Source organism: Sturnira hondurensis, unplaced genomic scaffold (genome assembly GCF_014824575.4).
Source record: "Sturnira hondurensis isolate 20B ecotype Veracruz unplaced genomic scaffold, ASM1482457v3 Scaffold0019216, whole genome shotgun sequence".
NCBI lineage: Eukaryota > Metazoa > Chordata > Mammalia > Chiroptera > Phyllostomidae > Sturnira > Sturnira hondurensis.
Window position 1 is genome coordinate 2,865,251 of NW_028091847.1, and position 19,099 is coordinate 2,884,349.

Sequence of the window (19,099 nt, forward strand, 5' to 3'; positions counted from 1 at the left end):
GTTATCCTCTGAAACAGAGGAGACAGATGACACTCTACCAGACTGTTTTATGCTCCTTGGGGCCATTAAGAGAGGACAACAAAACACTCAGAAGAAAGATGGAAGAAGGGAGATATCAGGGTAGAAAGGATTAGGGTAGCTGATGTGGCCATTTGAAATCAGAAAATGATGGTATAGAAAATTTTCTTCTTTCTTTACAACAGTTGACGACACTGTCAATTCACCAACTTGAAAGGGGGAGCAACAGAAAGTTTGAAATTGCCAACCGAAATGGACTTGAGAAATACATCCTGCAGGTAAAGCTCATGTCTTCCCCATAGGTGTCCTCAGGACTTGACAAGGGTTTTCTATCTCATTATTCTAGAAGTCACCCAGAGGATAAAAAGCCCTGTGCAATCAATATTCCAGGTGATCTGATACTCACTGTACCTTCTTGTCTGTAATTGCAGGCAGCCTCAAAAGAAATCAGAGATTGTTGGTTTTCGGAAATAAGTAAATTATTGATGGAACAACAAAACAATAATAAAGGTAGGGTTACCCCTGCTGACTCTAGTCTGGAAAGTTACACTGTTTCCGGCATGTGGTGGATGTGCAGATCAGGGATATTGTTAAAGAAAGTGGTTTGCCAGGAAAATAACTGGCCACATTTTCATAGTACAGTACCCAGAACACCCGCACTTGCTTTAGATCATGTGGCGGTTTTGTGGTTGTGTGTGGGTGTGGCCCATTTAGTTGTGTTCCTCCCACCTACCTACTGGCCAAGATCAACTTTCTCAATCCAATATCCCAAAGCCATCCAAGAAAATGTTAATGGAAATTTAAATGGGCAATATTACTTTCAGAAGCTATACTACATTTTTTTAAGTTGAAATATATTTATATACCATAAAATCCTAAGAAAATTGTCTTAACTCATCCATTTGGGTCTTTGATTCATTTTGAGCTAATTTTTGTATATGGCGTGAATTAGGGGTCTAAGTTCACGCTTTTGCATATGGATATTTTATTGTCCCTTTCCTCCACCGAGTGGTCTTGGCACTTGTTACGGATTCAAGTGCCATTACATTATTTGTTTCCCTCCAAATGTATGTGTTGAAACTCTGCCCCCCAATGTCATGGTACTAGGAAATGAAAGCTTTTGTAGGTAATTAGAGTAGATGAGGTCATGAGGCTGGAGTGCCCACGAGTGGGATTAGTGCACTTACAAATGCGGTGGGAGGGCTTGCTTCCTCTGTCGGCCCTCTGCTGTGGGCCCACAATGAGAAGCCAAAAGTCTGCAGCACAGAAGAGCGTCTTCACCAGAACTCCACCCGACTGGCACCCAGACCTCAGACTTCCAGCTTCCAGGACTGTGAGACACAAATCTCTGTTGTTTATGAGCCACCTAATCTACAGTACTTTGTTACAGCAGCCCAAAAGGAGCGCCCTCATGAAAATCCACTGGATGGGTATATATGTATATATAGTATTTTTGGTGACAGTCTTTTCTTTAAGCACTTGGGATATGTCATCTCACTGTATGGTGGCCTCCATAGTTACTAATATGAAATCAACTATGAATCTTAGTCTTTCCACATGACGAATTGCTTTTCTCTTACTGCTTTCCAGATTCTTTCTTTGTCTTTGGCAGTTTGATTATGATATGTGTAGGTGTGGATCTCCCTGAGTTTATATTTCTTGGAGTTTGTATTAGATAGGTAGATTAGCACTGTTCATTAAATTTGGGGAGTCCTTTAGAGACGCCTTCTTTAAATATATTTTTAGCATCTTTATTTTTCTCTTATTCTTCTGAGACTCTCATTACATGTATTTGGTATGCTTGTTGGTGGCCTACAGGTCTTTCTTTAAGGCTCTATTTTCATTTTTTCATTCTTTGTTCCCCCCCTCAAATTGGGACATTCCAACTGACCTATGCCAAAGGTCTGATTCTTTCTTCTGACTACTCAAAGCTGCTATGGAGACACTCTAGTGAATTTTTCATTTCAATTGTTATGGTTTTTAATGTAAAATTTTTATTTGGCCCCTTTTAAATACAAATTTTTCTCTCTTATTTATATTCTCTATTTGATGAGCATTTTTCTTATATTCTCCTTTAGTTTTTCATACATGGTTTCCTTTAACTCTTTGAACATTTTTATAATAGTTGATTTAGGTTTTTGGTCTACAAAGTCCAATACCTTGGCTTCCTTGGGGACAGTTTCTATTGACTGCATTTTTTCTATGTGTGAGCCATACTTTCTCATTTCTTTGCATGTCTCAAAATTTTCAGTTGAAAATTGGACATTTAAGATAACATGATGTGGGAACTCTGGAAATCAGATTCTCCTCCAGCTCCATGTTTTTTTGTTACTGTTTGTCGTTTTTGTTGTTGATCATTTGTTTGTTTAGTGACTCTTTGGAACTAATTGTGTAAACTCTGTATCCATTGTCATTTGTAGCACTGAAGTCTCTTCTCAGTTAATGACTGGGGAGAGATTTTCTTTAACACCTGAAACCAATAAATATTCCTGTCTTTGCCAATGGACTCTATCTGTATATCGGGTCACACCTTCAATACTCAACTAGGCAGGTGACAATTTCACCTTAGCCTTCACTTCTGTTTGTGCAAAGCCTCTCAATCAGCCAGAGGTGAGAGCATAAATCTCAGATCTTTCCTGAGCATGCGCACAGCCCTGGGCGTGTGCACATGGCCTCCTAGACTCTCAGGAATATTTTAGAGCTTTTCAAAGACACTGTGGACATCTCATTACCAACTTTTCCTATTAAACTTTTTAAAATTGTTGTTCTAGGACAGTTGTCCCAATTTCCCCCTGTTGCTCTCCCTTGCCCCGCCCACCTCTGCTCCCACAGTCAACACCTACCCTGTTGGCCATGTCCATGGGTCATTATTACTTGATCTCTACTTAGACTCTTCCCCTTCTTTCCTCCCTTATCCCTCTCAGTCCATGGTCCCTGTCAGTCTATTCCTTGTTTCCATTCCTCTGGTTCTATTTTACTCATTTGTTTGTTTTGTTCATTAGGTTCCTCTTACAGGTGAGATCATATGGTATTAGTCTTTCACCACCTGGCTTATTTCACTCAGCATAATACTCTCAACTTCCATCCATGCTGTTGCAAACAGTAAGAGTTCTTCTTTCTGCTGTGTATTCCATTGGGCGAATGTACCATAGTATTTTTATCCACTCATTTACTGATGGGCACTTAGGCCATTTCCAGCACTTGGCTATTGTAACTAGCACTCTTAGGAACTTTTTGATTAGCCTGTTTTTCCCCTTAGCTGTTATCTAGTGGCTCAGGCAGCCAAGAAAATAAACAATTGCCTATACTCACTTTCTACAAATGCCCCTGGAGAAAAGGCAAGCTTTGAATCAGGCCTAATAAAGACAGCTTTGCAAGTAGGGTATGCCAAGGAATCCCAGACAAGTGAAATTATGATAATTCTCTGGGACTTTGCAGGAGCTTCGGTCCTGTTTTGCCCCCTCCTGTGGCCGCTAAATCGCTACTTTTCCCCATGACTGCAGGCCGTTGGTTTCTAACCCTATCACCAACAAGGAGGGGCAGGATGGGAACAGGGCAAATAAAACATCACAAAGCCCGCTGTTCATTCTGAGAATCAGCCGTTTCTCTTGAATAAATACTGTCATGAATGCTGTAAGTGTTGTTTAATTTCCAGTGTTCTGAAAATATTGTTTCTGGCTATTTTTGCCAGTTTTTTCATGCTTTCATGGAGAATTTCTGGAGGGATTCTTACTCCTGAACCATATTCACAAATTTCACTTACGGTACTCCTTTCAGTGACTAAAAATCATCATTGAGTAGGTTTCACCCTGTCACATTTTTTCAACTGCTCCTCTTATCAGCAGGAATGTTTTGTGAGAAAGTCCACCACCTTCATCAAATGAGTTCTAATATTTCCTTCAGGTAACATTGCTAGTGTTAAGAAATATTAGTCTCATGTGGAAAACCTATTTCCTATAATTTATACTGACCATGGCTTATGTGCTTGGTAAGGAAAACTATATAAATATGGAAAGGTAAGCTTTGACTTCCGAAACTCAGCAGAAATGCAACCGTGTTGTACTCTTTCTGTGTCTGCTTCGACCCTCAGGTGTCCAGGAGAATGTGAGGGTACCTGGGCATTGGGTGGAAAAAGGTAAACTGAGACACGTGATTGGGAAGCCACCGCCTTGGTTTTCAGTCAGGACGACAAGTAGCACAGTTCTTGATTTAAACTGTGGGCTTGCGCTGGGAAATAGTAAAAAGATTATAAACTGGAGTTAAATTTACATAAAGATAAGATGGGGGAAAAAACCATAACTTACATTTGCTTTTGAACTATTGATACTATACTAATGTATATTACAGTAACTGAGTATGAGTCCTGGAGGTATAAGACAGAAAGTTGTAACGCCCCTAAGTAGAAAAAGTTACTTGTTTTCCCCAGAAACAACATTCTTTCTAGTCACCAGATTGGTCTAGAAACCCTTCCTCCCTAGACCAGTGTTTCACAAAGGGCAGTTTAAGGGCAACCTGCATTAGAATTACTTGAAGGGGGAGCTTCTGGTCGAGATGGCGGCATAGGTAAACACAGCTTGCCTTTTCTCACAACCACATCAAAATAACAACTAAAGTATAGAACAACTATTACTCAGAACCATCAGAAATTGAGTTGAATGGAAGTCTGACAACTACAGAATTCAAGAAACCACACCCATCGAGACTGGTAGGAGGGGCCCAAATGAAAACGGGCTGGTCTCTCACCCTCCTGTGGTGGACAAATATTCAGGAGGAACATCTCAGGAGCAAGGAGTCCCAGCCCTACATCAGGCCCCCAGCCCAGGGTTCCAGTGCCAGGAGGATAAGTCCCCACAAATTATGGCTGCTGAGTCCACTCAGCAGTGATTGAGTTGATGGAAGAAACTTCTGGAGCCACAAGCAGCTCCTCTTAAAGAATCCACACACAGACTTACCTACTCACTCACTCCCTCTGAGCTCTAGCACCAGGGTGGCAGCTTGATGGGCACCAGTGGCATACTGGGAGAGGCTGAAGTGTCTGGCATCAGGGTGAGCAGAAGCCATTGTCCCTTTCATGAACCTTCCCTCTGCAGAGCCAGGGAGCCAGCAGGGTGGTGCCATATTTGAGACTCCATCAAGCTGGCTAACACGGTTTGACCTGCCTTGGAGATCCTCAGAGACTCCTGCTCACGCAACTTATGGATCCACCCAAGCTGCTTTTCTATATGAATGGCTGGTTTTAGATCATGCTTCACAATCTCCTGAATTCTGTCAAATAAAGGACAGCCGGCCTCAGTGAACTCCAGGCCAGGCACTAGCAGCAGCCACATTAGTTTCACAGCTTAGCTTTGCCTGGGAATCTTCAAGCCCAGCACAAGTAGCAGCCTTCTCAGATTGCTTTATAGCTCAGGCAGCGTGGTCCCGGGAAAATCACAAGTGGGGGCTGAAATTGGCCTGCACCATGCAGGAAACTTCAGGATCAGTGCACCCAGTGGAGAGCTACAAGCCACAATGGAGCATCGCCACCCTGCTCCTACACCATTGGAGGGTGGAGATTGATGGTAAGTGGTCACACTTGTGTGGGTAAATCTTTCCCATTGATCTGCCAACAGCAACCAAGGCTCAACTACAAGAGGATGGTGTACTCAGCTCACATGAAAGGTAAACCTTGAGTACCCATCTTGGGTGATAGGAGAGGCTGTGTCACTGGATGCTATAGGATACCTACTACTAGGCCACACTACCAAGACACAGAATCATAGCAGCTCTACCTAATACACAGGAACAAACACAGTTCCTGTGGCCTCTTAGGAACTGAGGCTAATCAAAAAGTTCCTAAGAGTGCTATTTACAATAGCCAAGTGCTGGAAATGGCCTAAGTGCCCATCAGTAAATGAGTGGATAAAAACACTATGGTACATTTACCCAATGGAATACATAGCAGAAAGAAGAACTCTTACTATTTGCAACAGCATGGATGGAAATTGAGAGTATTTTGCTAAGAGTATACTGAGAGTATAATTAGGTATGAGGCTGCCAAAATGAGGAGACAAAGAAACATGGCCCAAATGAAAGAAGAGCTCAAAACTCTGGAAAAAGAGCAAAATGAAATGGAGATAAGCAATCTGTCAGACGCAGAGTTCAAAACACTGGTTATAAGGATGCTCAAGGAACTTAGAGAAGATCTCAGCAGCATAAAAAAGATCCAGTCAGAAATAAAGGATTCACTAATTAAAATTTTTTTTAACTAAATTCTTTTTTTTAGGATTTTATTTATTTATCTTTAGAGGGGAAGGGAAGGAGAGAAGGAGAGAAATATCAATGTATGGTTGCCTCTCATGTGTCCCCTGCTGGGAACTGGCCTGCAACCCAGGTATGTGCCCTGACTGGGAATCGAACCACGATCATGTGGTTCACAGGCCTGCGCTCAATCCACTGAGCTACACCAGCCAGGCTCACTAATTGAAATTAAGAACTATGTACAGGAAAACAACAGTAGAGTGGATGAAGCCAAGACTCAAATAAATGGTTTGGGACATAAAAAAGAAAGAAACAACCAATCAGAACAACAAGATGAAAAAGAAATCCAAAAAAATGAGGGTAGTGAAAGCTGTCTCAGGGGAAACTTCAAGAAGACCAATATTTGCATCATAGGGATGCCAGAAGGAGATGAAAAAGAGCAAGAAATTGGAAATTTATTTGAAAAAATAATGAAAGAAAACTTACCTAATTTGGTAAAGGAAATAGACTTGCAAGTTCAGGAAGCACAGAGATTCCCAGTCAGGTTGGACCCAAAGAGGCCCACTCCAAGACACATCATAATTAAAATGCCAAGGGTTAAAGATAAACAGAGAATCTTACAAGTAGTAAGAGAAAAGCAGAGTGTTACCTACCAAGGAGTTCCCATAAGACTATCAGACAACTTCTCAAAAGAAACCTTAAAGGCTAGAAGGGACTGGCAAGAAGTATTCAAAGTGATGAAAAGCAAGGACCTCCATCCAAGATTACTCTATCCAGCAAAGCTCTCATCTAGAATGGAAGGACAGATAAAGTGCTTCCCAGATAAAGTAAAGCTAAAGGAATCAGCATCACTAAGTCCTTATTTTATAAAATGTTAAAGGGGCTTATTCAAGGAGAAGAAGATCAAAGCTATGAACATTAAAATGAAAACAAATTCACAACCATCAACAACTGAATCTAAAAAATAAAACAAAAACAAAAACAAATTAAGCAAACAACCAGGAAATAACAGAATCACAGGTATGGAGATCCTTTGGAGGGTTAGCAGTGGGGAGGGGGACAGAAAGGGGGAAAAGGTGAGGGATCAAGATGCATAATTAGTAGGAACAAAATAGACAAGGGGAGGTTAAGGATAGTAAACAAAAGGGAGAAGCCAAGGAACTTACACGCATGACCCATGGACATGAACTAAGAGGGGAGAATTTCTGGAGTGAAGGGGGATCCTGGGTGGAGGGGGGCAACAGGAAAAAATAGTGGGACAGCTATAATAGCATAATCAATAAAGTATACTTAAAATATTACTCGAAGGTAATATTTATCTGTTACAAATGCTGATTTCTGGGTCCTACCTTAGACCTGTGGAATTAGAATAGTGAGAGTTAGTGCCTAAGAATATGCGTTCAGCTTATTAAAGTTTCTGGATGGGGAGGCCTTCAACTACTGTTTTTAAAACAGCTTTATTTGGGTGTAACTGACATAATAAACTGCACACAATAAAGCACACAGTTAGATAAGTGTTGACATATGTGCAAACCGTTGGCGGCATCAACACAATTAAGATAATGAGCACCTCTATCACCCCCAAAGTTTCCTCATGCTCCTTCTTATTACCTTTCTCCTGCCCCTTCCTCACCCCCTACTGATTTTCAGGTGACCACTGATCCTTCTGTCACTGTAGATTAGTTGAATTTTCTAGAATTCCATAAAGAGAATCATAGAGCATGTACTTTTTGGGGCCCGGTCTCTCTCACTCAGCATACTTATTCTGAGATTCATTCACGCTGCTTAGTGTTAACAATAGTGCATCACTTTTCATTGCTGTTTTCCTTACATGCTTTCCTGGATATACCCCAATTGCTTTATCCATCTACCTGTAAATGAACATTTGGTTTGTTTCCACTTTGGGGGCCTATTTTGAATAACACTGCCATGAACATTCACTCAGATGCAAGTCTTCTTGTGAACATATGTTTTCATTTTTCTTGGGTCAATACTTAAAATGATAATGGCTAGGCCCTATGGCAGGTGCATGTTTAACTTTCTAAGAAATTGCTAAACTGCTTTCTGATATTGTCGCAGCAGTGTATGCGAGTTTCGTTTGTTCCGCATCCTCACCAACAGTTGGGACTGTCAGGCTTTTTAACTTAAGCTTTCTAGTAAGTGTGTTCTGGTTTGTCACTGAGTTTTTAAGTTGCTTTTCCCTAGTGACTAATGGTTGAACATCTTTTCATGTGCTTCTTCACCATCTATATATCTTCTTTGGTGAAGTATCCATTCACATCTTTTGCTTATTTCTTTTTATTATTGAATTTTGAGATTTTTTTGATATACCCTAGATGCAAGTCCTTTGCAAATATTTCCTTTCAGTCTGTGGCTTATCTCTTCATTCTCTTACTTAAGAGTACCTTTTGAAGAGCAGAAGATTTTAATTTTGATGAAACCCAGTTTTTAAAAACACATGGATGATACTTTTGATGTCATGCCTAATAAATCTTTGTCTAATAGTCACCAGTATTTTCTCCTGTGTTTTCTCCCAGAAGTTTTATGGTTTAGGATTTACACTTAAGCCTCTGACCCATTATGAGGTTTTGTTTCATTTCTGGTGCGCGGTGTGACACGTGAATCAAAGCTCAGTTTGCGCTTTTGACGCCCAGTTGTTCTGTTGCCATTTCTCCACTTGACTTTACGTGATAAGTGCACCTGTTTCCGGATGCCCGGTTTGGTCCCATGGGCCTGTTGGTTTCTGACACCAACACCTTAGCATCTTGGTTACTGTAGCCTTAAAGTAAGTCTTAAAATCAAATTATTTGAGTCTTCTTTCTTTATTTTCTCTTTTAAATGTTGTTTTGGCTATTCTACATCCCTTACAGTTCTGTCCATATTTTAGAATTAGCTCAGCAATTTCTACAAAAAAAAAGAGTTCTTGCTTAGATTTTTATTGGGATCGTGTAAAATCTGTAGACCAATTTGGTAAGAACTGACATCTTAACAATATTGAACTTAGTCTAGATTTTGACTGAACTGCCCTGCCCTGCCTGCAGAAAGGAAAAATAAACAAACAAAAAGCCACGTTTGTTATAAGGATGTGGCATTGATTCAGTTAACAATTCAGAAATACATTTCCGAAATCCCTCCCAAGTTCTAGTCTTGCGTTGACAGGATGTGAAATCTAGATAAGAAGCAGCACCTGAACCGAGCACATAGTTTAGCTTGAAAAAGTATAAAAACCTACCGAGCTGACAGACAGACTCAGAGGTGTGGTCCTACCCTCTTCTTTTTATAGAACTGCATTTCCTGTTCCCGTGCAAGGAACTCAGCGGGTATTTAATACGTGCTTGTTGCATGAACTCGTGGACTGTGATGCAGTTCAGTAAGTGAAAACTAAGCAGGGACCTGCTTAGTTCTTCTGGGCCCAGTTGGCCTGGTCTTTATGGAGGCAACCCTGACCTGAAGCAAAGAGATGCTAGAGGTGGGAAGGAGGGAGGACTCGGCAGTCGGCTGGGTCCCTCTCCCTCCCCACTGTACCCACACACTTATGAAGCGTTCTCGTCCAGCATTTAACAAGCTATACTGTAACCTTATGATGTGAATTTTGCCTCTCCACCAGACCACACATTCTTCTAGGGCATGGAAGTTGTCTGTCCTGTTAGTTTGAGCTTCCCTTGGGCCTCATTATACAAGGGCCTGAAACTTGTATAGGTTCTCAGTAAATGTTTAGCAAATAAACAAATAAAAGGGCTCATTAAATAATCACATCACACAAGCAAACTACTCTGATGGAGCTCAGCTGGAGACACCTTTTTTTCACCCCTGATCTCCAGTGCCCAGTAAGTGTTTGTTTGTTGAGCTAATCTAACCAAGAAAGGTCACTATGATAGCTGGCATTTCAGGACAGGGGAGAGCGAAGAAAGAACTATTGTGAGTCAATGAAACAGCTTTTCCGAGCATGATGAAAGGGGATTCCTCCCGCATACCTCTCCCACTTAAAGACTTGCAGCCAGTTAGATGCTAACTGTATAATCCAGCAAGTGGTGTCCCTTGACCATTGCCTTGTTGAAGATCAGGTACAGGGCCAGCGCAGATCTCAGACTTCAGTGAAGGAGGATGAAAGAGGCCCCTGAGACCAGGAGAACCTGGGGGGAGCCAGCACCCCTCCAACTAGTGGAGTGGGGAATGCAGATGCCATTCTTCCCAGTGATTCAATGTTTATGTACAGTTCTCTAAAGCAAGGCAAGAACATGGAATGTGCACCCTGAACTGAAATGGGGGAAGGGTCACTAGGAGTAAGGAAGACCCAGTCTTCAGCACACACGGGACTAAAGGTAGGATCCAATGGGAGGGTGGGGCATGGAGGCAAAGGGTAATCCCTTCAGCTCAGAAACCCAGGAAGGCCTTGCCTGAGTCTCAGCCCTTCCTTGAGTACCTGACTGAGAAGAAAGGTATGAAGTTGACTTACTGCTCTGCATTTGCATAAATCGAATTAGCCCAGAATTTAAATGAAGGGCAGATGGTTCACCATGAAAAGTGACTCCCTTTTCAGAAAAGCTGACCCCTTAAGAAAATGGGTAGGCACAAGAGGACCGCCAGAATGTCTGCTCAGGAATAATGACCCTGAACGGCGGCATTTCATTTCTTGCTCTACCCAGAGCTTATGGATTTCACCTCCTCCCACAGCTGTCCATAGAAAGGTTGGGAGCACTGCGTCCCGATGCTTCCCCACGGGACTCCACCTCTAACCTGAGTGCCAGCTTTCTGGTAGGCAGAAGTGGGTATGGGATCACAACGACAACCACGTGTGGAAGGATTTTTACGTTTTATACGTTTATGCATTTTGAATGTGTTGTTTTTGTTGTCCTCTTTTCTTTCCTTGCCTGTTTAAATGAAAGATAACCCTTTCCCACAGACTTCCCACTGTATGCTTTACCACTGCCCAAACCAAACTCTTGGGAACTTAGCATTCAAAATTTTGGTTATAGAATATTATGTGATTAAATTGGGGGGGCATGAAGTATGTATTCAGACATACAATTTAATTAGAAAAGGCCTCTGGAAGGAGTTTTAGTTCCAAATACGTTTATTGAGCACCTACAAAGTATAAAAACTCTTTGAAGAAGCCTACGCAGGCACTCTCTTACACATGCCCCAGGGCAAGGCTAACTAGTGTGTGTTTCTCCAAGGAGCCTGAAATGGCAAATTAACAGGATGTTTAGTCTCAGTCAACAAATACTAACAGCAATGCCATTTAATAAGCAGTGATTCTCAAGGTGTGGATGTGTGTTATACATTTTATATTTGGAAAATAAAAAATGACCTATTTTCTTCTTAGTACAGACCAGAAAAAGTGAGGCTTGAAAAAAATCTTGGCTGGTGAGAGCTCTAGAATATGGTCCCAACATTTCCTTGCATGATGAAGCCTGTCCTTCTGGGGATCCTAACAGAATCTCTGGGATAAGTTGCCACCCAAAAGGGTCCAGATCTGTAGCGGGCCTGCCGCAGCCAGCCTGCAGTGTGTGGGTTCTTGACGTCAGGCAGGAAAGATTTCACAACAGGAGTCCAGATGATTTTGAAAGTAAGTATATTAAAGCTGGGGACAGTGAAACAAGCAAGGGCTTAGGGTAGAAGAAGCAACAGGAGACTAGACTGGGCTGCTTTTAGCTCACTGGAGACTCAGAGAAAAGGGGGCCTTGGGGACAGGTTCAGGGGTCAGCCCAGGACAAGCTGCTGCTGCCTGCTGCTCCCCTGGTTGCAAGTCTCATGGGGTCTCTTATTGTTTAGAAGAAAGAGAGCAAAGTACGTGCCGGAGAAAAGGAGGGGCACAGTTGTGCTCCAATGAGAGCTCTCACTGGCTACCTTTATCTTGATGGTTTTTTATCTGTTTTCTAAAGGCAAGAATTTTAGGAAAGGATCTCAATAAAATATTCATCTGCTTTCCAGCTGTGTCCTTCAATAGGCTGATCCATCAAAGCGAGTACATAGAGGGGTCAGGGTCATTCTCTGGTCAGTTTCACCTTCAAAGAATATGGTCAAAGACAGACTGGGGCCAAGGCATGTCTGCCCCAGCACGGTCTGGAGCACGTAACCACATAAACCATTCACTCTGAAGTGTCCTTCGTTAGGGATGATAAGACTTTGAGATATTATCTGGCTGTAAATTTCTTGCCTAGTTTGTCCAGCAGTCTGTCTATTTTTTCATTCCATTTGCCAAGGAATTTTCCTGGCCTCAGTATGAAATTTTTAAGTTTTGTTTACCATGGAGGCTTTGTATTTGCTTATGAAATCCTTTTTTAAGAAAAGGTAAAATCATATTTTACATCTCCTAAAATTGCATTTTCCATCTCCTAAATAGTTGGCTTTAGCCCCAGTACTGTCTCTGATCAAGTCACAACCCAGCTTCTTTTTCTATTTTGAAAACCTCAGAATGAAGAAAGACCCCTGGTATTATACTTCTCTTTCAGGTGGGGCCCTAAGATGAATAACATGTGTGTTCAGAACCACATTCTCAACCTGGTAGGTTATTTTTTTTAACAGGAGACTCTTCAGATTGTCAAGGACTGGGAGAAAATTGAGCCTATCAGCCTTATCTAGTCATAAAGTATGTTCTTTTCTTGAGGCAGGTAACTCCTTTCTTCATGTGCGTAGAATTCCTTAAAGAGACTTTAAAAGACCTTTTGCTTGAGGACAGAGAGCCAACATTGGCACAGTCCACAAATTTACAGACATGAGCCCATGGATAGAGTTAAAACTCCTCCTTCACTCAAAACATGAAAATGTGGATTGTCCAGGTGCCTCTGTTTTTTCCTCTGTCTCTAGTCTGCTAAGTAAGGGAAGGTCTCCAGACCCAAAGGCGTGAGGTGGGCAGAAGACTGGATAACACTCAGTTGAGTGTGTCCTAGTCTATGCTTGTGTGCAGACCGAGTCCTTGTATGTCTGTTTGTATCTGTGTGTGCGCACATGCACAAACACGCCTTCAGTGCTAAGAAAGCCGGCTGGGTTCAGGAGACAGAAAAATAACAGGGGACTGACTGTTAAATCAAAGTGAGCTTTGGGGACTTTTTCACTTGTTAGGCTAACAAAAAAACCCATCAGCTCATCAGAAGATTAGCCAAATCTCCAACAATAACAACAACAAACATCTCAGTTATGTTTGTTGTGGAAAGTTGCGTGATACACTGAAAATACCAAATGCTGGCAAGGACCTGGAACGACAGGAACCCTTATTTATCCTAGTGGGAATGCAAAATGGTACAGACAGTTTGGCAGTTTCTCACAAAGCCAAAGGTAGTTTTTCCATATGGTCCAGCCATCAGACTCCTAGATGTTTCCCCAACTGAGTTGGAAACTGTGGGGTAGCCATAAAATTGGATATTATTCAGCAACAAAGAGAAATGAGCTATCAAGTCACAAAAAGACATGGAGGAAACTTAAATGTTTATTACTAAGAAAAGAAGTCAGTTTTAAATGATGATTTTGAGAGCAAGTTCATTAAAGCTGGGGACAGTGAAACAAGGAAGGGCTTAGGGTAGAAGAAGCAACAAGGACGAGGCTGGGCTGTGGTAGCTCACTGGAGACTCAGGAAAGGGAGCCTGGGGGACAGGCTCAGGAGGTTAGGCTGGGACAAGCTGCTGTTGTCCCCTGCTCCCCTGGTTGCAAGTCTCATGGGGTTTCTTGTTTAGGAGAAAGAGAGCAAAAGTACATGCCCAAGAAAAGGAGGGAAATTATATATATCTATATATACATATCTATATACATATACATATATATATATACACACACACATATACACACACCAGGTCTGTCTGAAAAAAGCCCAACTATTGTTAATATAACAAGAATGGTTTGCACAACATCGATGTAACCTGGCAGCCAAAGAGAGTGGATTGTAATGCCCATGTGTGAACAATGACAATTTCACTGTACTAGTCAGTGGGGGCAGTAGATGCTGTTGAGTGAGCATGTGGACTGTGTGGCTGTCACATTCAAAATGACTGAGTGAGTAGAGCAACGAATCTGCATCAGATTTTGCATTACGCTTAGGCAGTCCTCCATGGCGACTGTTTGGATGATTTAGAAGGCCGCAGCTGTGGGAAACTGGTGATTGGCATCTTCATTACGAAATGTCCCCACTCATGCATCATGTCTTATGCAGTTTTTTTGGCAAAAGATCAAATCACCCACCTGACTCAGCCCCTCTTCAGCCCAGCTTTGGTGCCCTGTGACTTCTGGCTTTTCCCAAAACTAAATCACCTTTGAAAGGGAAGAGATTTCAGACCACTGATGGGATTCAGGAAAATATGACGGGGCAGCTGGTCATTCCTGGTACAACTGTGTGAGGTCCCAAGGTGCCTACTTTGAAGGGGACCGAGACGTCATTGTCCTATGTACAATGTTTCTTGTATCTCCTTCAATAAATGTCTCTAGTTTTCATATTATAGGGCTAGATACTTTCTGGACAGGCCTCATGTACATGTATGTGTATATATATGTATATAGCCATATGTGTACATGTATATATGCTTGTGTATATATATGAATATAGAGACAGTGAAAAGGTCAAGTGTTCAGGGATAGGGAGGGCTGGATAGATAAATGGCACAGGATATTTTTAGGGTAACGAAACTATTTTGCAAGATATAATGGTGAACACATAACACTGTGCATTTATCATGACCCGTAACGCATACCTACAACACAAAGAGCAAGCCCTAATGTAAACTATGGACTGTAGTTAACAATGCATCGATCCTGGTTCACCAACTGTGACAAACAGATCCCACTAATACCAGATGTCACTATAGGAGAAACCTGAGTGGGAGAGAGTGGAGAAGGCTGTCATGGCAATTCTCTATACTTTCTGCTCAATTTTTTTCTATAAACCTAAAACTGCTCTAAAATTAAAACCTGTTAATTTTTTTTTAAAGAAGCCCACACGCAGTGGTATAGTAGAGGCTATGGACACCTAATCCAAATTCTTTTTACATGGCAGGTGTACCCCCCGTTCAGCTGGTATGAGATTCGCTGCTAACAGCTCACTGCTGTGTGGCATTCTGAGAATTGCCCCCAGCTGACCAGAACCATGTTGCCAGAAACTTCCTGAGGGGTCATAACCTCTCTTAACTGCAGGTTACAGCCAGCCAATGACTGACTGATTCAGGGTACAAAAGCCAGCCCTTCTGCCTCAAGATGGGACTCTTGCGGTACCAGCCACGCTCCAGAGTTTCCCACGGGGTCAGGCTGATGCTAGACCTCAGCTGAACCCACGCCAACAACTCTCTTGTTCCCTGCCCTGTCTTGTGCCCTCATTGCCTTACAGGTTTCATCTGAAAGCCCCTTCTGTATAACTTGCTCGAACAATCTGCTTCTGGGATACCTGACCTAAGATTGTTAGTGCCAGGAAAGGTCCTCAAAAGGATGGGATTCTGCTTTGGAGTTACTTGTTGGCCAAATGACAATGAGGACCCCATCACTGGTAGTAGGTGGTATCAACAGTCCTGGTCCCTGGCCTGCTGTAGCCATTCAATGGCCAAGACATTCACCTGTGGTGACCTGGGATCAGGTGTAGGTGGACAGGGATGCACCAGCAGTGTCTCTAGTGTCTGGGAGGTGTGGGGGGATGTCAACAGTCAGGACTGTGGAAGGGTGTTGCTAAGCACCATTGATGCACTGAAGAGAGTGACAGGCTTGGACTAATCCCCGACTGAAAGCACAGTGTGAGACTCAGAGGACCTCCCGGCCAGTGTTTAGTCCCTCACCTCCCACAGCAGAGGGCTGCACTTAAAAGAGGAATGAATTTGCAGTCAAGGCAAGTCTGCTGCCTGCTCTTAATGCCCATAGAAGAGCAGGCAATGCAGGCTTTGACAGGAAAGAAGTGGAGCCCTAAATCGTGGGATAAGAAGCCTGGGTTCATGGCCTTGCTCCCCTGGGCTGGCAGAAGTGACCTACCCCCCTTGTTGGAAGATAGACCCTTCTCCCCCTCCCCCCAAGATTATGCAGAGGCCTCAGATGAGACATACAAGATAAAACCCCTCTCAGGATGCATCCCCTCCTCCCTTCCGGAACAATAACTAGCATCAAATTATAACATGACCTGACTAGGGAAGAGGCACAGATATCTATGGACACAAGCGCAAAATATGAGGATCTTTGAATCATGCATTCATACCCACCAGGGACTGTCCATTGCAGAAAAGGCACCGAACACCAAGCTGACTGGATGACTCGGCCAGCAGGTGCCAGCCAGCTTCACTCTCGGCACCCCAGTGCCTGCACAGTGGGCTCTCTGTTATCAAGACAGATGGAGCTACTGCCATTGCTGATTGTCCCACCTGCCAGCACGAAGATCGATGCTGGGCCCCCATTGGATACCATTCCTTGTGGAGAACAGTTGACTTCATGAGAACCCCTCCAGGCTGGAAAGTACAGGGACTCATCAAAATCCGAGTGGCACTGATGCATGGGCTTTCCTGCCCACAGTGCCTCACTCAGCATCGCTGTCCTGTAGTGTCTGATCGACCATAGAACATTGCTTTGATTGAGAGACTCAGCCGTGGGCATATGATTGCAGAATCTACTCACCGATCCTACCACACATCTCCCCATTCAGAAGTGGCCGGCCTGATAGAGCTGTGGACTAGCGTTTTGTAAGTGAGGATGAGCGGCACTGTTGGACATGACACTGCAGCGTTGGGGTGCCAGCCGTCGGGATGCAGTGTAGACCTTAAACCCACGGTCATTTTTATGGTGCCATGCCCCCAGTAGGCAGAATAATGGAACCTGGGAGCCAAGAGGTCAAATGAGTTGTGACTTCATTCATTATAACACTCCTGTCAAATTTCCACATGGGAAGTTTGTCCTCTCCATCCTTGCAATTTTAGTCTCAGCAGACCTGAGGAAGGTGAGGGACTTGTGTTGGTTCCCAGGAAGGCTTTTTCCACCAGGGGGAACATTAAGAGTCCTACCTAAATTTATGTCTGCCGGCTGCTGCTGCTACAGTTGGTCCTTAGGTTCCACCTTTCTGTCGTCATCTCCCTCCCACTAACTCTATACCCCGCCGCCCCTTGTCAGGCAGTTCTGCTGGTGGCATGCATAGTGAGTGTTGTAGATGCTTCTCTAGTGGGAATGGGAGAACTGGGAAATGTCCCAGTGAATCACCAGCACGCCAGACACCTTCCTCTCTGATTCTATCGGATGAGAGCCCAACATCCTCATGGTAATCATTGCCAGTGACCTCCAGTGTGGCAATGCTGTCTTGCCTTCTGGTCTATGGGCATGAGGACAAAGTGATGGGATTCCTCATGCCACCGGCAATAAGGCCTTGGTGGGGGAAAGCTTCATGATGGACAGTCTCAGAACAGGTGAAAATGCTATTTCTGGTACTACTTGGATAACATAAAAGAGTTTAGCTAATAGTATTTTACTAGCTTGAATTGTGTTGAAATTTTGAATTCTGAATTCAGCTTTTGTCCCTAATTTGCAAAGCCTTGGCCATTGAAAGATACACAAAATTCCAATACCGTTCTGCCACAGAGGAATCAGAGGCAGGGCCTGTGTGCTGGCCCGGAGAGCCACAGGCCCCCGTGCAGGCCTGCCAGTCCCTCGTCTGGTGCCGCAGGGTCTCGGGGGTGAGGGGAGCTGCATTAGTACCTGTGAACCATCCAGTGTAGTACTTAAGGGGTGCTTGCTGATTTTTGTGGGGCTTCCTTTTAGGCCTAGATAATGTTGTTACTTTCATTATTTTTATTATTACCTTGTTGTTCTTAGAAATCATTTCATGCACTCTTATGATGAGGAAAATAAGTTTTAGCAAACAATCATTTCTGGTGAGATTGTGGGTTATTTTAGATATCTGGCTTTAACTACTTTAAGTTTCTACTTATAAAAAGAATATACATGTAAGTTATCAAAAACTTAGAATATACAGAGATAAAAATGAAAATCAGACAAAATCAAGAAAACCACTATAAATATTTTACCCCAGACCTTTTTTCTGTAGAAGTGAATATTTTTAAAAATTTGGAGCCATACAACATTTTGAGAGGGGTGCTTTGTGTGTTAGTCTTATTGAAAAATTCCCATTAAATATCTGAGGAATTGGGCAAGGCTTTGACTCAACCCAAATAGACGCATCACCTTGTCCTCCCCACGTACCACCCAACTGTGGGCTTGTTCCAACTCGGAACATTTGAGAGCATCTGGTTGTTGAGCTAGGAGGTGGTTTCCCAGTTGTGAAATTTCTTTGACCTCAGTTCCTAGCAGCTCTGAAAGTCTAAGACAGCCAGCCCAAACTTCCCTGGAAGCTGGCAAGGACTTGAACAACTGAAAATGCAGGGAGGGAGGGAGGGAGGGAGGGAAGAAAGGAAGGAAGGAAGGAAAGAAGGAAGGAAGGAAGGAAGGGAGGGAGAAAGACCATGAGAAAATGTGGAATCTGAGAACAATTAATTGAATGCTGAGAAGTAATTCCCTTCCTCTGGGCCAAAGAAAGGTTTGCAAAGGAAATAGACACTTCAGATGTAGACCAAGTTTACACTCTGAGACACCAAGCAAAAGATCCCTATTCATCCTAGTACCCATGAAAATGTCCTAGAGATGGCTCCTTTGTGAGCCCTGGAGAGCTACTGGGATGGATTGGGCAGAAAGCGACCCCTTGGGCTAGGTAACTCCTAGACGGCCAGAGAGGAGCTGGGTGAGCTAAGGGTTCAAGCACTGAAGTCATACACACTCCAGTTCAAACCCAGCTCCACCTCTTGGGATAAATTACTTAACCTCTTTGTGCTTAAGTTCTTTTCATCACTTATTCTACAAAAATGGTGGTGATACTGTGTAGTCTTCTTGCGAGAATTAAATGGGG

General features: G+C 43.0%; 1 protein-coding gene across 5 annotated transcripts in view; it reads left to right on the top strand.

Moving 5' to 3' along the window:
• The window catches only part of MCF2L2 (MCF.2 cell line derived transforming sequence-like 2), a 207,875-nt gene that overhangs the window by 179,140 nt on the left and 9,636 nt on the right, over window positions 1-19,099 (top strand). For all 5 annotated transcript variants that reach the window (XM_037027562.1, XM_037027561.1, XM_037027560.1 and 2 more), the window contains exons 24-25: window positions 204-296; window positions 450-528. In XM_037027562.1, coding sequence (XP_036883457.1) covers window positions 204-296; window positions 450-528 — 172 coding nt within the window. The remainder of the gene's footprint in view (window positions 1-203; window positions 297-449; window positions 529-19,099) is intronic.